Source organism: Podarcis muralis, chromosome 5, assembly GCF_964188315.1.
Source record: "Podarcis muralis chromosome 5, rPodMur119.hap1.1, whole genome shotgun sequence".
Classification (NCBI taxonomy): domain Eukaryota; kingdom Metazoa; phylum Chordata; class Lepidosauria; order Squamata; family Lacertidae; genus Podarcis; species Podarcis muralis.
In genome coordinates, this window is record NC_135659.1 from 59,795,360 (window position 1) to 59,819,194 (window position 23,835).

General features: G+C 45.4%; 1 protein-coding gene across 3 annotated transcripts; it reads right to left on the reverse strand.

The window, feature by feature from the left end:
- Nucleotides 1-3,737: 3,737 nt before the first annotated feature.
- Nucleotides 3,738-23,835, reverse strand: ETNK2 (ethanolamine kinase 2). Of its 3 annotated transcripts, XM_028734216.2 has the most exons (8): nt 23,283-23,835; nt 14,676-14,935; nt 12,343-12,480; nt 10,712-10,860; nt 10,233-10,316; nt 5,598-5,791; nt 4,665-4,738; nt 3,738-4,010 (listed from the first exon to the last, which is right to left on the reverse strand). In XM_028734216.2, the coding sequence occupies exons 1-8, from the start codon at nt 23,631-23,633 to the stop codon at nt 3,938-3,940; spliced, it is 1,323 nt and encodes a 440-aa protein (XP_028590049.2). In that variant the 5' UTR covers nt 23,634-23,835; the 3' UTR covers nt 3,738-3,937. The 3 variants fall into 3 exon arrangements, with proteins under 3 accessions (XP_028590049.2, XP_028590048.2, XP_028590051.1); XM_028734215.2 differs by lacking the exon at nt 12,343-12,480; XM_028734218.2 differs by lacking the exons at nt 14,676-14,935; nt 23,283-23,835 and adding an exon at nt 14,062-14,156.

Genomic DNA, 23,835 nt, shown 5'->3' on the forward strand with positions numbered 1-23,835 from the left:
AATAGTCAAAATAAAAACAGAATGTTTGATCTTGGTAGCATACAGCTACAAAAAGACAAGAGTTAAGGTAAGATACTCAACAGCGAGCTTACAAAAATAAATTTTTAATATTCTATATGATCAAATACACAGTGCAGACACATTAAGAAGGCACTCCAAAACTGCTTGCTCGTAGGCCAAATTCCAGATAGAAGTGAGCGCTCACTAGCTTTCAGTTAGCATTGGGTCTATAAGCAGAATATTGGAAGTGCATGCTTAGTATGTGTAGTGTATATTTTATCATATGGAATAATAAAAATCCATTTTCATGTTTGTAAATTGATAGTAGTCGATATACCAAAAGGCTACTCAGAATCCTTCATTCTGGAACATGAGTGGTTTGGCTTCTGGTTCTATGAGGGTTTGGACAGACACATAAAATGTTTTGGGTTTTCTTTCCCCCTGTGGGATGGACCCAGTGCCTGCCTTCACTTTCCAAAGGGCATGTATCTTTAATCCTGGGTCCCCACCACCACCAATTTGGTTCCTCCTCTATGCTTCTAGTGGGCTACCTGTGTTTAGAGCATTGCTTATATAAACACAACCAGCCTGTTTGTGTTAAGCTGCAAAACTCTTCTGGGGAGAGGGGACTTGACCCTCAAGGCAAAATTGGTGCTTGTGGACGAAAGCGCAGCAAGCGTGCATTTCTCAGAGGAGTGGCTCCAGTTTTTATGAAGTCTGGACTGTGCCTGAAGCTCCCACACTGCAGTGGCATCACATTTACTCCAAAAAGAACTTCTGCACACTGTGATCTAGTGGACCAAACACTGAGATGGACACATGGAAATATGTGTGACAGCTAGAAATCACCTCAAATGTTGAAATATTCTAGAATAAGGGAAGGGATTAGAAAAACAGGGGTGGCCAGAAAAACTGGCCAGGATGCAGCTTATGGGGTCTCCACGTTGAGACAGCAGCCTCCACATTGATCCTTTCTCTCTCTGGTATAGGACAGAAATCACACAGAACTTGATTTTGTGAAGGTCTCATTCCCTAAAGTGCACCAAGCAACCTAGTAGTTAGAAATCACTTCTACATTCACATTTCGGCAGCACACATGTGCTGCTGACCAGGGGGTTGGGGTTGGAGACAGAACAGCTTGGGAAGGCATTGCTCCTTGCTTGTGAAAGTACGGTTTTTGCCTAACAGGGTGCATATGGAAGGGCCAGTTTGCATCACCATTCCATTCATTCATGATTCCTCCCACCTCCAGTGTCTCCACTGAAGTCATTCCTGGGACAACAGATATGAAGACAGCAGAACACAGCAAGTGGAAACCCATGAATCTTGCCTATCAGCAAGATTGCTATATTTGCTGCTCATGGATCTGATCGTAGGCAAGATCTTGGAACTGTCTTCTTCACCCGTTGCATTGCAGTCTCTCATATACAAATTCCCATATGGTTGACCTTCTTTAAAAGATCAAGTGCTTGCAAAAGCAAGTAAATCAGAGAAATTTCAAGAATATTAAAACCCACATTCCTAAATGAGAAACTCTGCATGGGTGACAGGGTATTCTGGGAAGCTGCAGTGAAATTTCAATCCACTTTCCTTGGGGAACCTGGGGTCTTCCAGATGTTGCTGAATTCCCAATTCCCATCAGCCCCAGGCTGCATAGCCAGTGATCAGGAATGGCAGGGGTTGTAGTCCCAACATCTGGAAGATCACTGGTTCCCCTCCCCTGCTTAGTGCAAAGGACTGATTTGGAAAGCTTTGGGTTCTCACCAGTGGCCAGTCTTAGACCAAAACTCAGTAGACTTCTGTCCCTACCCTGTTCCCCGTAGTTCTGCTTTTGTGACAAATTGGGACTGCCCCCTACTTTGGCAGAGTAGCATCTACAGGGCACTTAATGACCTCCCTTGAAATCGATTCTACCTTAACTATACCAGTGCAGAGAAACCACAGGAAATTGAATCCTAGGAGCAGTAGGCTGTAGGTGAGGAAGTTAATTAAAACAGCACAGCAATTAAAAGACTGCAGGAGGCTGGTTGGTTCTGTCAAAATACATATTCAGTGAAAATCTGATCACTGGGGATATGAAAGTACCTAACTAAGCAGTGAGGACATCATGAGGAAGCGAGGGATCTGTTGTTCCTGATTCTATTAATGGTTCACTAAGCAAAATAATATCCCAAGGGACAGGGGGTGGCATACAGACAGCTTCTCATGTTTGATAGATTCCTGATTCTCACTCTGCCTCTCCCCATCCATGTTTCTCCATCCTTGGGGCAAAGCCGGAGCCATGTTCCCATTCTGACTGGAGAACCAGTAGGAGGTGTGTACGTAGGTTTGGTCCTCTTGTCAAAGGAACCCAAGAGGCCTGCTTGTGAGGCACAGCACCATGTGAGCTGATCACAGTTCATAAGGAATGTTTCAAGTTGGTTCCAGTTTTTCACCATCTAGGGACAATAAGGTATATTGACATATAAAGTAAAACAGGATGCTAAAGGGGTGGTAGAGGAGGCCAGGAGGAGCATTTGAGCTTGGGCTTGTCTAATCTATGCGTTGCCCTACCGCTGAACTGGCACTGCCACTGAGTCAGTCTGTCTTTTCTTTGCACAGAAGTCAGTCCTGTTGAATTCAAAGGGGCATATTCCCAGGCAAATGGGGTTTAGGATTGCAGCCTCAATTGTTTAGTGTAGTGTGTATTCCTCAGGCAGCTTTTGGGGTCAAAAGGTCCATCGTTAGACTTGACTAGTGCAATTGTCTTCTCTGCTAGGCTGGCATCAATTTCATTTGCCTGCTTTAGGGATCTAATCTCATGGAGAAGGAACATGTCGTTTCACATTCTCTAAATACTGAATGGCACAAAGTTCTGCTCAAGGGTGATGTCACACAGAACTGACAAACACAGCAGTGGGAGGGAGGCAAAGGACTGGGGGACTTGTCCCACCCCCAGCTATCATGATGGCCGAGTATTTGGTAAACCTGGTATATCCATGTTTTTTTGCCAACATTACTGTGTTTCTGTGTTTCACCATGCTGATACACACTGGCCCTTTTCGAAGCAGTGTAGCTTAAATTGTATATGTATACCCCACCTGACAGATGTTTTCTCTCCAGTAACCTATAGTAAGACTTGCAAGGTAGACAACTCATTTGCCAGCTGATGTATTAGGCAGCTGCTGCATTAAAGTTGTATGGTCTGGGGCTTTCCTGCTGTCTCAATATCTTTAAAGAGATCATTGCAGGGCATTGCAAGGTATCTTCCAAACTCTCCCATCTCAATCTCTTGAAAGAAATTGAGGGGTGGGAGGTCTGAGAGGGACTCAAGCTATTCCTATCAGTGTAGTATAGAGATGTTACCAGCCCTCTCTTCAAACTTTAGCCCAAGATCAAAATAACAGAATGCCACGGTTTGCTGAGACTGCAATCCTAGACAAACTCACCTGGCAGCAGGTTCCATTGAACTCAGTGGGGCTTAACTTCTAAGCAGACATGCACAGGACTGAACTATTAAAAACCCTTTGCCTAGCCATTCCTGCCAGCCAAGGAACAGAGGAGATTCCATCCAGTACAGACCTTCAAGGCTATGCAAGTCTCTAAGCCAACCCCTTCCACCCACCCCTTAAGCCCAGAAGCCCTTGAAGCATTCCTTAATCCCCCAGACTCTGTGAATGCAATCTCTTGCCAGCAGCCATGTCCTAACATCACCTTCTGAAAGCAACACGTGGTAGATAATCCATGGATGGCACAGCCATGTTCCAGGGGCTTGGTTTAATTTTTGGCTTCAAAAAAGGTGTGCTTTCCTTTTCTATCCCCCGTTTCATGATGTCTGACCGCTCAGCGTTGAAGCAACTGCAGGAGGAGGACGACAGGTAGGGGGGACAGGTGCTCTACACCCAGAGAAAATAAGTATGGGATCTTGAGGACCAGAAGACTCTTTGGGGCCTTAATCTCACTTGGACATTTTGAAGGATGTCACTGCAGGTTTTGCTTTAAAGTACTGTTTAAATCTTATGTCTGCATACCTGCAGAGAAGGGAAAGAGACAGAGACTTGTTAAAGAAGTTCTAGTAATATGAATCCACTCTAGTTTATCAGTGCCTTATGACTGTTATTTGCGGGTGCTCATAGCACCATGCCTTTACATTTTATATCGCGCTCTCTCTCTCTCTCTCACACACACACACCACTTGGTCCTCCTCCCGCCATTCACACTGATAAGAATCCCCCTTACATCTCTATTCACACCCTAATATATGGATCTATCTCACCCAGTGCTCACAGTATGGTTATTTTAGGTGCTTTGTACGTTACAGTGACTGTGCTATAGGGAATGTGCCAGACTGGGAGTGGGGGAGATGCAATTCGACCCCACTCAGCCACGAAGATCACGCAATGACCTTGGGTCACTCAACAGCTTATGCCAATATCAAATCAAAATGGAGGACAGATCGTCACTGGCAACTCCCATGGCACAAAACCACCAATTTTAAAATGGTATATTGCTTCAGAATCATCCTTGCCCCAGGGAGAAATGACACCCACAAGCATCCCTCTTATCTCCCTTAAATTTATCATCCCTCTTATCTCCCTTAAATTTATCATCCCTCTTATCTCCCTTAAATTTCTCCCTTAAATCCCTCTTATCTCCCTTAAATTTCCTTTACCAATCACACTCACCTGGCAAAATTAAAGTCTATGGTAGAGAACTGGGCTTGAATCAGGCCCCAGCAAGCCCACAGGAAATGGGAGGCCTGTGAAAAAAGAGAAATATCAAGGACACATATTTGGGATTGCCTAAGTGAGAGTGAGTGAAAGTGTGAGTGAAGACAAGCATACAAATTTAAAAGCTGTGAAGGTGATGTGAAAATCCACTCACTGCATTCAGTAGAAGTACATGTGCTTCTGTCTTGGGCCAAGCTACGAAAACTGACCCAGCATGGATAGCTCAGTTGGTTAGAGTGTGGTACTGATAACGCAAAGGTTGCAGGTTTGATCCCCATATGGGACAGCTACATATTCCTTCCAACTCTACAATTCAATGATTCTAAGACTCTGCAAGTGTAATGTATGCCTTTGTTTGAACCAGGAAAAAGCCAGCTGCAAAATGCACGTATTGACTTGTTCCTGTGACATCTCCAGCACAATCATCTTCTGCAAACACTAGAGCGATTTTTTCAACAGTTTTTCAAAAAATTCCACTTGTCATTAAAAATATCGGAGCAATTTTGCAACAACAGCACATAAAACCATACAATTAAAACCATACAAAAAGTTTAAGAGAGACAGCAGTTAACCATTGTGGAAAGATGTAGTCTTAATTGCCTGCATTAAGCCTGATGGGGGGGGGGGGAAATCAGCAGGAGTTTAAATGGAAGGATTCATTGTGGAGGAAACAGACCTTTGGTGGTACAAGAAGATGAAAAAGACTGCAGAGAGGAAAAATTGTGAAAAGGGAGAGGTGAACCATTAACAGGGAGGGATGCGGCCCTCTTGAGTTGACAAAATGTAAAAGTGGCCTCAGAGATATGTGACCTGTGTGCTATCAGTATCCAGTGTCTGCTATATCCTCTCCCTCTTTCCTTGCCCTTTCTTCGTGATGCACATACTCACTAAAGCAAACTGGTTCACTTGCACATAGAGGCTCTCCAGCTCTTCTTCAGACACAGCTCCACTCTCTCCTCTGCTTTTGCTTCCTCCCCCCAGGTCCTCCTGGCCTAGTTTTTTGTAGGCCTGCAGGTAGTGCCTCAACCACTGCAGTTGGATCTCTTTGGAGGGGTACAGGCTGTAGTCCACCTCGTTCAGTCCTGGAGCAGGAGAAGGCAATTGACAGAACATGACATGAGACAGCATGGGCAGCTCAGTGGGTTCAGGATGGCTGAAAGCTAAGCCTCAAGCACAATGGTGGCAAGCACAGTGAGGTCCCTGGGACACTTTTGAGGGATGCTAAGAGTTGTCTGCACCGCTGGGTCACCTAGCAGTTGAACTGGCTTGCGTGGTTCCAAGCTGCAGGTGTTTTTTAAAAGCTGCAGGTGTTAAGGTTAATTTGGAAGAAACAAACAAGTTTGGAGAAGGAAATATTAACTCTCCCTATAGCTGTGTTATGTCTTGGCAGAAATGGTTGGTCTTTGTGCTCTCATTTCCTTCAAGCTTTTGGTGTTGGTGTTGACCTTTAAAGCCCCAAATGGCCTCAGCCCAGTATACCTGAAGGAGCGCCTCCACCCCCATTGTTCAGCCTGGACACTGAGGTCCAGTGCTGAGGGCCTTCTGGCGGTTCCCTCACTGTGAGAAGCAAAGTTACAGGGAACCAGGCAAAGGGCTTTCTCAGCAGTGGCGCCTGCCCTATTGAACAACCTTCCATCAGATGTCAAAGAAATAAACAACTACCGTATTTTCCGGCGTATAAGACAACTGGGCGTATAAGACGACCCCCCAACTTTTCCAGTTAAAATATAGAGTTTGGGATATACTCGCTGTATAAGACTACACCTCTTCCAACACACACCAAATAAAAATTTAAAAAACCAGTCTCCAGTCCGGCTTGGACATCTGCTCCACTTCCCAGGGGGCTTCTGGGGCCAATTTTCAAGCGTATTTCTGCTTCATCTAGAGAGCTTGGTGTCCTCTGATTTAATTTGCTGTCGTTTTATCCTTTGGTGGGAAGTTGCTGCAGGAGCTGCTGCTGTAGCCGGCGTATAAGACGACCCCCGACTTTTGAGAAGATTTTCCTGGATTAAAAAGTAGTCTTATATGCCAGAAAATACAGTATATAACGTTTAGAAAACATCTGAAGGCAGCCCTGTTTAGGGAAGTTTTTACTGACTGATGTTTTAATGTATTTTTTATCTTTTCTTGGAAGCTGCCCAGAGTGGCTGGGGAAACCCAGCCAGATGGGCGGGGTAGAAATAACATCATCATCATCATCATCATCATCATCATCATCATTACTACTACTACTACTACTACTACTACTATTATTATTTTCTCCCCTATGCTTGGCACAAACAGTGATTGAGTATTAAGTGAGTATTTCAATCTGGCTCACATCTGTTTTGTTTCGTAGAAATGCCATCAATGGTGCTCATCATGCCTATCAAATTAATATTTGTACCTCACCTTTTTGTCTAATGAGCTCAAGGTGGTGCACATGGTTCTCTTCCTCATTTTATCCCCACAACAATCCTGTGAGGTAGGTTAGGCTGAGAGGCAATGACTGGCCCTAGATCACTCAGTGAGCTTCATGGCTGAGTGGGGAATTTGAATCCTAGCCTCACAGGTCCTAGTCTGACACTCTAACCACTAAGCTGCACTGGCTCTCCTGTCTTTCTGGTTGAAAACAGGAAATAGCACAACCATTGCCTTATTAATGATATCCCCCCCCCCACTGAATTCAAACTGTAGTACAATAAAAAATACAGTCGTACCTTGGAAGTGAAACGGAATCAGTTCCAGAAGTCTGTTCGACTTCCAAAACGTTCAAAAACCAAAGCACGGCTTCTGATTGGCTGCAGGAAGCTCCTGCAGCCAATCGGAAGCCGAGTAAGCCCCGTTGGATGTTCGGCTTCCAAAAATAGTTTGCAAACCGGAACATTCACTTCAAGGTTGGTGGTGTTCCGGAGCCAAAACATTCAAGAACTAAGTTGCTCGAAAATCAAGGTACGACTGTATAAGAAATAAAAGAAGCAATAAACATACAACTGTAAAATCACAGTATGTTTAGCACAGCTCATTACAATTGCTATAACAGGCAGAAAAATAATTAATTGGGCCACCAAGACCCTCAGCAATTTTCCTGTGGTTCATGGTGGGAGAAAGTTTGGGAAACACTGATTTACTGTATTTGTAGACAGCAAATACACAGCACAGTGGGCTACAGCACATCAACAAAATACAAGCTTCCAATTCCACAATTTAAAATAGCAGTTAAAAACAACAACTTCAAAATAACAGCCGCATATTATTATTGCCTCTGATTCTTGCTGTCCCCTTCTGAAACTCTTCCAGTTTGACCCTGCTTGGCTTTTATGATCCTCGTGGAAACAGAATGCAAGCTGAGATGAGAGCAGATGTAATTAGCCACACAATGATTTCCTGTCTTACATAAAAGCTCAGTTAGCAGAGAATTAATATAGAGACCTGGATAATTACATGCAGGTCCTTCCAAAGGAGCTTGCTTCTAATCCATCCTCTGAATCAGAATTACGGGGTGGGGGTGGGGGTGGAAATAATCTTTTAACAATCCAAAACTACTGCAAAAGTACTAATTTTGCCATACGTTAGTATGGCTAGCCTTGTTTGCCAGAAGTTTGCCATTTTTAAAACAGAGGATGCATAACTTTCCAGCACAAAGAACATCCACGTAACGTATTCAAGACTGGACTTCCGGAAAGAAAGATGGCGGAGGCAGCTGTGATGGAAAAGTTTGTTTTTGCTGGGCAGGTTGGGTCCCCAAGTGTTTTCTTTTTCTTTTTCCCTGCCAGCAAATGGTTAATGAATGGCAGCCTCTGATTGGCTGGGGTTCCAGGAGAGGGGGTTGAAAAGGAGAGGATTTTGAGAGACAGTTTATAGGTTGGGATAGAGGTTGGGAGAATAGGTAGGGAGATAGGGAGTGAAAGGAGATAGAGTTGGTTCTGGGTAGAAACATCCACTCTAAGGAATATATCACAAGCTAGAGGAGTCTCTGAGCTTAGTGTGAAGGACAGTGTGTAGTGTCCTGTAAGAGTAATAGGCCAGGAATTAACTAGGAGGCTGAGGCTGAGCCAGGATAAGTAGAAGCTGTGAGAATACAGTCTACTGAGGACTCATTCCAATCAGGAGGGGAGAGATTCTTCTACATTGAGAAGACTCCCAAACCAGTGAAGAGGGGTGTGGTGATTCCTTGGGTCTGTTACCTGGAGTACCTTAGGAGTAGGGTTGTCAAAGGGGTGTGTAACAGACAGAAAATACCATCTTGCTTAAGAACCAAAGTATTAAGCGGCAACAGCCATGCAACAACTGAAAAAGAACTGATGTGGAATAACATTAGTATTTGAAGTATCCTTTGTTTTACCCACTTTGTGTCATAAACTTCCAATGTTTAATAAAATCTTTCTTGTTTATTTGATCAAATCCTGCCCGAGACTCCAAATTATAAAGTTTTCCCTCACACAAGTCCCCCACAAGATAATCTGAGGTAGTTTGTAGGAATTCGGGTAATTGGTGTTCTGTGAGGTGGGTGTGCTATATTTAAGTGAGGGCAGGTCCAACGGTGCCAGGGGGAAAAGTGACAGCAACTTGTGAAGAGGTGTGGTGGAGAAGAAACAGCTGGTGTGGCTGCAAAGTGGTGATGCAGACTGAAGGGTCCCCTGTGCCGTTACTAGTGGGTAGGGATGGCAAGGTCAGGGCTGGGTGACCATGTGGCACCAGCTGCACTCTTTGCATTGGCATTATTGTTTGATCCAGGATAAAACTAGCAAAGTACAGGGAGCGGTCAGCCTACCCAAATAACCTGCAGGATTCAGTTTGCAAGCCCCACCGGGGAAAACCCGTACAAGGACTTTTGATAGCACAGCGGGCATTTCTCTCTGCCTCCTCCCATCAGGCTCCCCCAAATGGTCTCAGGGTGTGTTGGGAGAACTCCAGAATTGTATGCAGGGGAAGGCGAAGGCAGATCTTTGCATCAGGCAAACAGAAATGCTTGTGCTGACAGAGTGATGTGCTTAGTGCTATGCTGAATTCTTCCCTATACTGTCCTGGGAACAATAAAGGTGTAGATTTGCTTTGCTTCTTTGACAGCCCTTCTGTAAGATTATGAAAGGAGTTTAAATAAGTGGGTCCCAGTAATTTAATATGTTAGACAAAAGCATTAGGCCTTAAAGGAGCAGAGGTAGTTCATGTTACTATGAAATTAGTAAGAAAACAGATTGTGTGGGAAAGGAATGAACATCTCGATGGTGTAGACCTTTTAGACCTCTGGAACGGTACGATGTTTCTCTTGTTTTCTGGAGGGAAATTTATTGGATCACAGGTAGGCAATTCCTTTTCATGCATAAACTTAATTACTAGTGCTCGATAATGTGTGTAATAATACGATTATTTGCAAATCAGTTTTTTAAAAGCTTCAGCTTATGCCTCTGAAGACAGGTAAAAAGGAACTGAATGGCTATTTTCTGCTTCCATGAAGAATAAGAATGAGAAGAGAAAGCGAGTGGAGACGGAAGAAAGGAGGGAAGGGGGGCAGAGACAGCACCAAAGGTGAGTTTAACTCACCTGCAAATTCGTTAAAATGATTCCCAATGTCATATGCTTGATAGTTGTAACCAGTGTATTCATAATCTATGAACCGGACGTGACCTGAAAAAGCAATGAGAGAAATAGTTGGGATTCTTGGGCAGAGCGGGTTGTATCCAACTAAGTTCTACTCAGAGTAGAACCACTGGAATTAATGGACTTAAGGCAGTCATGTCCATTATTTTCAACAGGTCCAGTGTGAGTAGGATTAATACTGTTAGACCCAGTGTCTCTTCAAAGAAACAGGAGAGCTTCTCTGGAATTTGAATTTTTATTTTTCCCCCTCGGTATTAGGTCCTGAGTGCTTTGCAAAGCATTATTTATTACTCCAAAAAATATGTTTTCAGGACCCACTCAATTCCTGTGACTGCAGCTTGTTTTAAGTGTTTTTAATTTCAGAGTTTAAAATAGTTGTGACCCCCCTCCCAACCTGGTAACCTGTTGGTTAGGCAACAAACCTTCTGCCTTGTTGTAGATAATGTTCTTGCTCAAAAGGTCATTGTGGCAAAAGACTATTGGAGATCGAAGCTGGGAGAGATGTTCTTTCATCCACCGAATCTCTTCTTCTAACACCTCTAGGCTGGGAATGTGTACTTCCTGATGGAGACTTAGGAAGGAAAAGAAAAGGAAGCCACTTGCAGTTGCTAAACCTTTCTTAGTGCAAGGGATGAGTTTTCTAAAACTGGTAAAACAGGGTTTTCTTATTCTGGAGAAAAATTATCCCAGAACAGAGACGGAGAACTTGTGGTCCCCTAGAGGTTGCTGGACTTCACTCCCATTGGCTCCAGCCAGCATGATGAATGGATCTACTAGAATTGAATCCTGTATTAAGGCCAGTGATCACTAGCTGTAAAACTTCAAACCCCCAATTGACCAAAATGAGACTGTATTACTAGTGTAGATCTTCCTTACTTGGACAAACATTGTTATATGGTCCTGAAACTTTAAACTGATATTACTAACATAAAATCTCTCTGAAGGATCAGATCATCTCCGAAGGGACTCTTTGCAGCTTCTGCATGAAATCAAAGGAGGTTCTCCTTGTAGAAACAGAAAATTATTTTATGAGCTCAACTGCCTTTATTCTACTTCACTCTTTAATTTATTTGCACACTCAAGAGATTGATTATAAGCTAGTGCAGCCTGAAAGCAGCTATTTAGGGCTCTTGATACACCTCGGTTTCATCATGAACTGCAAACAGGACAATCCATAGAATTCAATGCAAGCCTACAATGACTTCACACTGTGACACAAGGGTGAACAAGTTTGCATGCCTGAAATACTCTGATTCTGAACTGCTCTCTTCCTGCTCACTAAACCCTGTTACCTTTTCAGCTTCCAACACCTCCTCCTCCCCATCTGTTCCCTCTTCTCCCTTTCATTGTCATCCTACCACCAATCCCCTGGCTCTGAGCCTTCTTCTCCTAGGGGTTCCCCATGGGGGTTCCCCAGCTGGTGCCTCCCACCACTCCTCTGCATCCAGCCAGTCCATGACACCCCCAACATTTGGAAAACCTGTGGTTTAGCTACTTAGACTCAAACCAAATGATGAATAGGCTTCTGAAGAAGCGGGAGGGTCTCCTCCTATTGTTGTGACCAGCTCCCCTCCCCATAGGTCTCCCAGAGCCTGCAGAGGTATGAAAAGGGCGTAGGAGAGTCAGACAAGGTGTCAGAGTCTCAGATTGCTTAGGAAGGACTAGGGGGAGGAGACTTAGAGAGCTTTGGGATAAAGAGTTAATTCTACTGACACCTTGTGCGTTATTGTTGACTTGTTCCTGACACCCACCCTGACAGTGGGTGTTGAATAGGCTTAGTTTTTGAAACCAGGCAGAATTGTCTCCCCCTTTATAGTTTATAGCTGCAAGAACCATTAGTTGCATCCTTTTGGCTGTGAAGTTTTAGTGGCAAAGTCTAGGATCTATTTACGACTTTGCCACTCTGCTCTGTGTTTGTGTTCTTAAAATTAGTTCCAGTGAGTTCTCTCTATTCCACTTCTTGTGTCGTATGCTTGAAATAACTACAACATAGCAGGCCAAAACTACCAGATAATGAATACCTTTATTAGAGATTAACTCTTGATTTCCTTACCCAGAATTAGATGCCTTTCTTGGAAACTCTGTTTTCACAATGTTAAAGTACTTGTGCAGTCTATGCCATAGGCAAGGCTTGGGGAGGCTTCCATTGGTGTGAATCCTGTGCATTTTAGCCATTTCATGGGCTACTAGCCTAAAATAAATCACAAAAGTAGAGTTGTTCAGTGGCCACACACTGCTTTTAATGGAAGCTATGGCAGCCTCTAGAAAACAGCAAAACCTGGATAAAAACTTGCAGCCAAACACCCACTTAAAATCCAGTCTGGCGTGTGAATTCAACTTCATGTAATTTGGTATCTTAACTTTAAAAGTGCTTCCTAAACCTTGTGCCCTCCAGATGTTGCTGGACAACATATGTCATCATCCCCGACCACTGTCTGAGGCTGATGGGAGCTGTGGTCCAAAACATTTGGAAGGCATCAAATTGGCAAAGGCTAGTCTAGTGACTTCTCAGAAACAGAACACTGAGTTGGAGCCAGACTTAGTCATGCTGAGAGCAGTGGTGTAGGAGGGGGGGGTGCAGAGGGTGCGGTCCGCCCCATGTGTCATCACTGAGGGGGGGGTGACAAAATGGCCAAAATATGTGTCTGGCGTGCCTGGTCCATGGGGCACGAAGAGTTGGACACGACTAAACAACAACAGCAACGTGTTTTTAAAATAAATTTTAAAAAATTGGGCTCATGACACTTTTTTTTAAAAAAAATAACTCCTACACCCACTGTACCCCTCTTCCTATGCCACTGGTAGCTAGATGAGGCGGGGGCCACTGGGCACCACACCGCAGGGCCTGCAGCATGCCTGAGCCACATGTCTCTCCTTAGGGGGAGGCGGTGGGCAGATTGCCTGCAAGCTCCATGTTGCTTTTTCGAGCAGCGTGGGGCTTGCGTCTGCCCACCGCCTCAGCTGCCCTACAGCTGAGAGGGAGGCTGAGGAGAGGACCCACGCAGCGTGCCCTGCCTTGGCTTGTCCCACCCCCACGGGTGGCTTGCTCCGCCCCCAGCTGCAGGACGCACATGTAGCACCAGGCACCTGAGCAGCTAGCTACGCCGCTAGCTGAGAGTAGGCCTATTGAAATCAATGGGTCTTCAGTTAGTCGTGACTACCAACTCCTATTGATCTCCATGGGGCTGCTCTAAGCATGAATAAGCCTGGATCCAACCCACTATCGCACAGGGTCATAACAACAAAGATTTCACTTTTCTTTCTTTTCTTTTTTTTGCGAAAGAAGAGCATCGCTCAAGTTTAGGGTAAGATTTGTAGTTCCATTCCTAGGGAATAATGAACAAAGGGTGCCTTTCACATATTAACAATTCTCCTCCGGTTAAGCTATCACAGGAATTCTACTAACTGCTTATTCTGATTTCAAACATGTTGCTACCTCTAAGCCTAGATTGTGGGCAACTGAGGCTCTGCGCTATTGGTTCACTGTCAAACTGGATAATCCATGATACAATTAGACATTACACCACTTACCTACCTATAGGGGATCTGTACAGTGAAAAGTCATACCTCTTGTGGTCTATAAACCATGTGAAATTGCCATTAACATGGCTCAAACTGACAGTAATTTCCCTGATGCCTTCAGTCTTCTTTGCCTGCCAGTGGAGTTGCATTTCTTATTAAATGGAGGCAAAGTGGGAGAATAATTCTTGGTTCCCAAAGTGTGCAATTCCCTAGATTTCTGTCAATTCTAAATCTACAAAAGTCCAATCACCTTCTGGATACAAGACTTTGCTGAATGTGTCAAGCAGGGGAAGTTTCTTGCTCTGCTGGCTCTGGCTTACTATACTTCCAGGAAACTCAGCAAGAATATGTAAGTTCCCTTTCACCATTCATTGATGTTCAGCATATCCACACTTTGACAGCTATGTGAGAAAAAACAGGATGCTACTACATCATAGAATTATTATTTCCCCCCCCCCCCGGTCCTTTCCTCTGTCTGTGAGGTCAGCCAAAGGACACAAAACTCATGATGTGTCACCGATTTCTCTCTGGTCAAGGCTACTGCCAGATCTTGTGTTCCTTCAATAGAAAGACCCACCTTTGGCCACAGCTAGTTTGGTCAGTGACCCAGGCTTGTAGTTTAGTTCTCATAGATGAACTGCAAGCTGTAAACCTTAGAATAAATCCTGGTTGCAGCTCATGGTTGGAAAGCTAAGCCACAAGTCTGGGTTTGGGTAATATGCTAAACCAAACCATGACTCAAAAAGCACCCACAAAACACTTCGTATGTCCACCAGTGTAGAAACTCTTTCTGACAGAGAAGCAATAGGCCTCTGTTTAGAGTAGGAAATACACAACCCCCCACCTCCCATTCCACACACACACCTGAATATATTTGGCTGTCGTATATGTTCTGGTCCCAAGGCCTTCCCTGGCATGAACTCATAGCAATAGCCATTTTCGAAGGTGCAATAGAGACTAGGGGCACAGCTGTGGTCTTGAAGCACTTGGAAATTCCTCAGCTCATTAGCACGGTCCACAATAAGCTCTGTCTTCCTGCCATAGACCCTCACCAGGACCGCATCCCCCATGTTCTCAGCTGTGAAGCAAGCCATGAGCTTGTTGGTGATGCCTTCAGTGAAGAGCTGAGTGAGGAATAGATAGAGAGGAAGTGGTTAGGTCATGGTGTAGCCGTGTCTAGAGGGGTAGCTGTGCTGGTCTATGGCAGCAACAACGACAAAGGGGTGGCACCGTAAATACATATTTATTATGACACAATTTTTGGTGGCCCAGAGTCCGTTTCATTACAGCACCAAGCATAATTCTTAACAAAATAATAAACGAACCCAATCCTGACATTGCAAATGCACTAGCACAAATATTTAGTCGGATACTACCCATCATGAAAAGAAAACCTATTTAATAGCCTATAATGCTAAATAAAAAGGCCAAGTATTGTTCTTATTTTTATTAAGTATTATTATTTTTCTACGAATAGGAATAAAGTACAGACTCCATGTTTTGTGAAGAATGACACTTGCATTTGCTTTGCCAAAAGTGCATGGAAAGAATATGTAGCTCTCAGTTTCACATATGAAAAAATGTGATACATGAGACAACCAGATCCTTCATCAACTTTACTGTCATTGATATCTAGAAATTGTTTGCGGAGCCACAGATTCTGAAACAAATAATACTACTGATCATCTATTTAGAAGTGGAGCATGTGGTACGACAGACCCATCCTTCCAAACACGGCCCTTGCTGCTGTTTACCGGGATGGGGCTTGGAATGGAGCAGGGCAGTGGTGAGGTCAGGGCAGTGCAATTGCACCAGCAGAGCCACCACCATCAATGTGGCAGCCCTGCCAAGGCAACTACGTGGCCACCCCACAACACCAGCCACTTCTTCGACTTTGGTTGGTTCCACCATTCAAAAGTTCTCCCTGTATGTCTTGTCTTTCCACAATTGTGTGCATTTGATCCTCAAGCTCTGGGTAGATAGAATAAAATTCAAAAAGAAGCAATTACCACTTTCCTATGCTGTCGTTTCATTAGATATTTTCTTAAATTTCACATTTCAAGCAAGTTCACCTCCAATAACCGTCATATGAAATGAAATAAAATAAAATAAAATGCAGTGCAAAACAGTCTTGTGAAATTGCAAACCTGTATGTATAGGTACGGTATTAGGAAGATGATCATATCTAGAAATGATGGCATCAGAAATCATGTCTCAGGACAGCTCATTTACACTATTTCTCTGCTGTACCAACCTCACAGGGTTGTCGTGAGGATAAAATGGGAAAGGAAGATAAAAAATAGCTAAATGCAAAGGGCGGTGGGAAAAGAGAAATCAGGTTGGCAGGGCTGAGCCGCAGTAAGAGGCAGATTGGTGATGTGAACTCTTTGGAATAAGGAATCTATCTTAGATACTTTTTAGTATGCATGAGAGTCAGCAAAGGAGCTGCTATACGAAAAGGGTGGAAATGAGATGCTGATGTCACATGCTTGAGTAGTGCTGTAGTACCAGATGAAAGAAAAGATGGATTTTAGGATATTGCAGTGAGGAGCAGTTGTACTCTGATGACAACAGAGATGATGCAAGTCTGATTCTAATATTATAACTGGGTGGACCAATTAAAAAAATGATAAATAGGTTCAAAAGACTTGTAATCCAGCCTGGTTTTAGAAGGCACCAAGGCTTACTGCATCTGAGCATCAATTTAGATTAAGTTCCTGTGCTGGGAAAAGAAAAGTGGATCCATGAAGAAGCCAGATTTCATAACCACTCTGCATATGCCCAGTCGCTTTCCCCCCTTGCCCAGGCACTGCATTGTGCCAGTGCTGAGTGGACTGTCCTAACAGCTCACAGCAAGTACAAAGTGGGACTGTGGACATCTCTGTTTGACCTGCATGAGGGAAATCTCTGCAAAAGCAGAATTGTGGTCATGAAGGATTATTTTAAACAACCCTTGGGATACAAGCTCCATGAAATCATGGTGGGAAAGCAAAGCTGTGCAATGTAAAGAAAAAAGTGCCTAAGTTGTGAGGAAAGCATCACTGTAGGGCAGGCAGCCTGGTGTCTTCCAGATGTTCCCAGTCAGCTTGGTCAGGGATGATGGGAGTTGTAGTCTAAAACATTTGGAGGGCAGCAGTTGGGGGAAGGAGAGGGTGGAGAGTAAATCATGTGTGTGTATGCTTTATGGTTTGAATTGATACTGACATTATAAATAAAATAGTTAACAACTACAGAAGCTTTTGTCTGGACCGCCTCTGAATTTTATTTCCCTGAAGCACCAAAAGCCTTTGGTCAGTGGCTCACCTGGAGCACAGGTGCTCCACCTGGCCACACCCTCACTGCCCCAGGACAATGTAAAGACTGGTCACAGTCATCTTCCAGGGAGTAAGGAGTGTGAAGCCAAACAAAGGACCATCCAACTGCTTTGGACTTTCTTCTTTTTATTTTCAAGTCAAGTGGCACAAAAATTGCATTTGATAAATAAACTTCCAACACTCAGGGGACTTGCAATAGGATAAAGGTTGATGTGACTTCATAAGATCTGGGGCACTTGGGAAGGATGTGTTTACTACTTAAGAGCCAAGCCGAAGAGGGTAGAAGGAGCCCAAGGGTAACTGCATTTGATTTATTTTTATTGCATGCCACCTTGAGGATCATTTTGAATTGAAATGAAAGAACAGATTAACTGGTGGAACACTTGACAGACTGTGCAAATGCCTCCCCAATTCAGAGAAACACCCCTGAATTAGTGCAACAAGTTTGGTGCTGAACAACTTAGGACCCAAAGACATAAACAAGCTGTGAGATGTGTGGCGTTGGGAGGGCCTGATCAATGGAGATGTCTCTGATGAGGACGCGTCCCTCGTTGCTTTGACGGCTCCTCACAGATGGACAGAGGGTTTTGTTTTGCCTTCTCCCTGGCACTTGGCTGCCTGCCTCAGCATATGGAATTCTCCCTTTTCCCAGGCTCAAAAAACAAGCTCTTGGACTTGTGTGTGCCCTCTGTGCTCCTTTGTACATGCTCATGAGGTCATTTCTAACAGGGCAGCATTAGATCCTCAGTACTTTCAGCACATCTATACATGCATCTGCTTTGGCCTTAGTGAACTGCGCACAGGGATCTGGGTTTACCTTGATCCAAGCTCATAAAGGTTTGACCTGTTTTCATATCCTGCCTGGGTTCAGTCAGTCCTCAGACACACAATATATGAAAAAGCTGCTTGTGTCTTCTCCACATCCCAGGATGCTAAGAAATAGGCAGGGCTTCAGCCAGGAGAAGCAAGCTGGGCTAAGTTGGGAAGACCTTAAGTCTGATCATTATTGGGAAGCAGTGGCAGTTTCCATCTAAAAAGATCAGGGTGGAGGAAGGGGAGAGCAGTTCCTTGCCAAAAGAATGCCTCAAGCAGCCACCTCTCCATATATTTTTGCAACTGTATTTCTATGTTACCTCCATGCTGAAGACATGAACTTTGGTTGTGCTTTCAATTTTTATTCTTTATTTTTGCTATAAAGCTTATGGAGGATATTTCCTGTGGACCTTAATAGGATTACTGGCATTTATCCCCACAACACTTTCCTTGCATTCCATGGTGTGAATTTTAGCTGCTTAATGGTTAATCCTCAATAACCCTCTGCAAATAGGACCCACTTCGTTGTGTAACCTGCACCCTCCCCCCCCCCCCCCGCCAGTATCTTTAGGGTCCTCGCTGGTACCATAGCACTGGGCCAGATCTGAAGAAGTGGGCCTAGCATGCTGTACCACCCATGGCAGTGGTATGAGCGATGGCCAGAAGGGCAAGCAGGGGGAGGGACTTTTGCAAACCTGTTCCTCCTCCCAAGCTTGATGAAGCAAGAACTGTGGTCAGTCAGAGATGCAGGTAAGTAGAAGCAGAAGGCTGGTTCCATACTGCTTTCCCCAAGATGAGGGAGTGGGCAAAACCCTTTCCCAGCAACCCAAAACTATGCAGCAGCTTGCAGCAGAGGCACTCCTCCAGTCTCTTCAACATATCCTAGGTGTGACGAGGCGAGATCATGGGTAACATCCAATGCACTCTTTCCATCAGCACCAAGATTTACACTTGTGCAATGGAACTTCCCCTCTCCTCCCCCTACATGTGTCTCCTGCCCTCCCCAAATCTGCCTCAGAGGGTTCGGGAGCAACCCCAGAACAGATTTAGGGGACATCAAAAGGGGAGAAAGTTCCATTGTGCAAACATAAATCCCTGTGCTAAGGGAACAAGTTGCCTAGCACTGCTTTGGATGTCAGGATCTGGGTGTTCTATGTATACAGGTATGTCAAGCACAAAGCTCAAATTATGGAGGAAAATACAGGAAATATCCTCAAGCTCCATTTGCTAATTTCAGTCAAAGTAAGGCTCCCTTGTAGCTTTCCAAAACAGTCCCTAAGAGGACTGTCACATAAGGTAAGGGGGTTGGGCTCCTATGCCCCTTCCCCTATAAACTGAGCAACCCTATAACATACAGACAGAATCTCTGCCCCAGAGAGCTTGCAGCCTCATTTGAAGCCTCATTCTTTCCCGACTGCTTGCAGATGACCTTTACCATTCATTTTCACACAGCTTTTTCTGTTTGATTACACTTGACAATTTATAAATTTGTAATGATCCTTCTGTCACTGACTCCCCACACTTCCTGGGAATCTGCTTGCTGAAGGCACCCGGCCAAATTGGGCATGCAAACAAATATAACAGATCCGTCTCTCTTCCTTTCAAACCCACGTTATCCTTTCCATTTGTGGTAACTCTCCAAATACACATTTGAGGTTACCTTATCCTTTTTGAGGGGTGCACAGAGAAGGGAATGGCCTGCACAGATTGCCTTTGAGCCCTTTATGGATGGAATTGGTGCTCATTGCACTCTTTCACCAAGACGGGGCTGAATATTAGGTGGCAATGCAACTGTTGTCCCTTATGCTGTTTTGGGGGTCTGGACTGAGAGGAAACATCCCTCTCCCTGCTTCTGCCTACTCAGCTGGCCTCTCTCCAGCTACTGCTGACAGAGTGATGCCAACCTGCCAAATGGGCAGGGGGGCAGAAAGCGTGTCAGTGGTATTCCTACAGTGGAGACTAGCAGAAGGCCCCCAAATGGACAGGGTGTGACTTAGCCAAACTAAGATTGGTTTGATCCCAAGCTCTCACAGCCTGCACCAACCACCACAGGGCCTGATTACTGTGCCAGCCTGGAGCTGGCACAGGGATCAGGCTCAATCTGCCTGCGTCCCCCTTCTGATGCCATAAGTGGCTGGGGCTGCAGCTGCAGTGCTTCCTCTGCTGCCCTGCAGAGCCTCAGAGGCAGTAATAGTAAATCTGGATGTCTGCACCCATTTGCATCTTGGTGAACTTTCTTTTAATTGGTATTTATTTCCTTCCTTTATTTATACCCCGCTTCTCCTCCAAGGAGCAGAAGGAAGCAGCCACAGCTCCTACTAGCTCCATTTCCTCCCTCACAACAACCTTGAGAGGTAGGCTAAGCTGAGAGACAGGGACTGGTTCAAGGTTACCCCAGTGGATATCATGGTCGGGTGGAGATTTGAACTTCCTAACCACTATACTACACTGGTTCTCTAATCAGCTCCCTCAACAGTGGTGTAGCAAAGCAGGGATGAAACCCCAGCGCTCTTTACACAGAGTGGATGATGATGTCGCCTCCTGGAGTGCTATTTGCCAATCCTCTGTATGTCAAATATATAAGCTTTTCTCAAACAGAAAGCCACCAAACAAGCCCTCAGCAAAGAAAAAGGTTAGCATGCATGGCAAAGGGTTAAACTGCCACTTTGGGGGAGAAAAATTCAAACATCTCTTTTTTGAGACACAAAATGTGTCAACAAAATAACATGTTAGCTTCTGAGCCAGTCAGAACTCTTCGATTAGGCTGGATATTAAGCAAAGGTGTGTTGGAGGGGGGAAATGAAGGGGAAAAGTAAAGGAGGAAAGCTCACTTGACACTGAGCCACGATGCCTGCACTAAGTTTATATGCAAACCATAGTCTTAGAATGGGTGGGGCAGTGGGGGCTGCAATGAAGAGCAACTGCATGTCAGAATCTGCCATGAAACCGCTAGCAAAATTATGTCAAAAAGGCAGAAGACCAAAAAACACATGACCCAATTTCTTTTTGATATTATATTGGGGCAGGAAGCCAGAGTGACAGTTAAGATCTCTTTCCAGTCAGATGCATGAAAGTTAGCAGGGACATCCTGGAAGTCTGCAATGACCTGGTCCAGGATATGAAACTGTTCAGATACAAATGCTCATGTCATTTGCAAAGTGGGCATGATTCACATAAACACACACAATTCTTCTTCAGCTCAGATTACAATATACAAAGGGTGTGTCTCTCCCAGCCCCATGGCATTGTGAATGCAGTAACAACAACAGCCCATGTCCCAAGTATATTGGGAAATGGAGGCCTCTCAGACTTGCAGCTTATGACCATTGCCACCAGGTAGATTGAAAGGGAAGGGCTAGCGGGGCAGAACTCAGGGACTCAGGGAGTGTGTGTGTGTGGGGGGGAGTTTTTACATTTCTGGAACTGAGCTGGGAAATGCCTCAATTGGCTAGCCACAGTTCCAAAGTGTGTTTGCCTGCCACTACTTGAAAGATAGAAAGCAAAGTGCTGAATATTGCTTATTTTATTTATTGCCTTTCTATCCCACCTTTCCTCCAAGGAGCGCAGCCTCACAGCAACCCTGTAAGGTTGGTTAAGCTGAGAGACAGTGAGTAGCACAAGATAACCCAATGAGCTTTAGGGCTAAGTGGGAATTTGAAGATTGGTCCCCCAGGTCCTGGAAACACAATACTCTAACCACTACATGACACTGGCTCTCACTCTTCTGCCTCACCCTTGGGCAGAAACAGTTTGGCAGAAAGATCCTCCCTTACGTTACACAAGGGAATACTGAATAGCTGCTAATTTTCTTCTCAGCAGAAAGGCAAAGCAAAGAGGAACAGAGTTTCTCTGTGCCTCATTGAAGCAGGGGTACAACCATGACATTCAACTACACTTCAGGAATATGGGAATAAACTCCTGTTCTTTTGAAAAGACAGGTGCAAACACACTTTGAAGTACGTAAACTCCTTGCCTAAGAGATTGGGGGATGATCAAAGCCCTCATGAAAGCACACCAGAGCATGATGTTAGTGAGGTATTGCCCTGCTTCTTCAGAAGGTGTGTCAAATGAAATGAACACAGCTTTCCCATTTTCACCAGAGCAGATTGCCCAGCATCCCAATTTTATTCAGGGAAAGTGATGGGAGTCACTAGGTTCACCTGAACAAAGTTGCACTTGTGGACATGGAGGAAGCATGCACCATTATATTCTTTGAGCCAGGGACTGTATGTTCCCCTGAGAACCAACAGAGCATAAACAGGGAATGGTAGGGTAAATATTTTTTCCACCTGGAAAAAAATACAAAACCAGTGCATGGCTACCTATGAATATTTTTGGAAGCTAAATGTTTGCATTACAATATAGGCTGGCGTGAACTCCAGTGGAATTCCTTCAGGAATTTTATTCTCTACAGACTCTCCTGTTGGGGGGAATCTCAAAGCTGTAAAAGGGCCAGGCAGCTCCTTGGAATCTTGTTTCATTTGGAAGGACAGGAAATGCTTCTTGCAGGAATCCCATTTGAGTTCATCTCAGCCTATATTGTAATGCAAAGGGAAGCTTCCTAAATGTTTATACCTAGCCATGCCAATAGGATTGTCTTTTCCACCTATGGAGTCATGCCCCACAACTGGGAAACAGGGCAGTTCATTCCATTTCTGAATTACAGATGTGAAAACTGAGTCAGAATTTCCTTGGCCTGGGCAGACACAGACAGCTACTGCCAGATCCCTCTGCTCCAAGCACTGGATCACCCACTGCCTCCTGCATGAGCCTCTCACTAAGTGGTCTTCAAGGGGATGCTCTGAGTACAGGGCGTGTCACCTGGGGACCAATTCATTATAACCACTCAGAGCATTTTTTGAGGGGTAAGGGAAGTTCCACCTTGTGTTTAGAAACCAGGAAGGGCAGAATGACAGATTCAAGACTGCAGCCTTGGGATCCATGTGCGCCTCCTTTCGTACTCCCAACTATTGACAAGGATTCTAATTCTTGCTTGACCCAGAACCATGCACGGAAAGGGTGAGGTGACTATAATAAGGCAGCATTGGGGTGGTTCTGGCAAGGGCTAACCTCCATCAAATGATCTTGTTACCCCTAAGGGAGAACAATGCCGGCTGCATCCTACTACCGAATGGTTCGCATCCCCAAACCAGCCTCGACCTGTTGAATGTTCCAAATTCAGGCTGGGGGCTGAAGTGCCCTTTGTGCCAAGCCTCCCGCCCCAGACGCCCCTCCAAACCCAAGCGTCACACCCCCAGCTACCCCGAGGAGAGAGAGTGTTTGGGTTTCTTTCTTTCTTTCTTTCTTTGGCCAGAAAACTCCGTGCTCTTCTGGCGTTCGGTACCTTGGTCTTAACTCGCTCGGTCTCCCATTGTGGTCTCAGCTTTCGGATCAGCTGCAGAGCCCCCGGCAGGACGTTGGTCTCATCCACCGCAATGCCGACACGCTGGATGGCCCGGTAGCTGGTGGAGACGCGCGGCGGTGGCGGCGGCGGCGGTGGTTGCTGCTTCTGCTGCTCGTCCTCGTCCACTCCTTCCTCCATGCCCCGGAGGCAGCCCGGCCACAGCGCGGCTCTCTTCAGGTGCGCGGCGGCGGTGGCGGCGGGCGAGTTGGGAAAGCGGAAGGAAGGCGAGCGCAGCCTGCGCCAGCAACTCCACCCCCTCCGCGACTGGAGGAGGCCGGCGAGGGAGCCCATGTGGAGGGGCTGGGAAGGGGCTGGCCGGGGAGGAGCCGGCCCCGCTCGGAATCCATGAGTCACTCGCCCGCCCGCTCCGCCCCCCGCCCCGGGGTCGGAGTGGAACAGCCGGCGCGGCCCGGATTGTGATGTCACAAGGAGGGGGTCGTTCGCCAGCTCGAGCCGGGGAGAGATGCTGCGGCCAGGGCAAGGGGGTAGGAGC

Coding starts and splice junctions, on each gene's coding strand:
- ETNK2 (XM_028734216.2), bottom strand. CDS start 23,633: ATGGGCTCCCTCGCCGGCCTCCTCCAGTCGCGGAGGGGGTGGAGTTGC. Junction 10,861..12,342: donor AGAAAGGCATCTAATTCTGG/GTAAGGAAATCA, acceptor TTCCTTCCTAAG/TCTCCATCAGGAAGTACACA. Junction 4,739..5,597: donor AAGTGAACCAGTTTGCTTTA/GTGAGTATGTGC, acceptor CTTTTTTCACAG/GCCTCCCATTTCCTGTGGGC.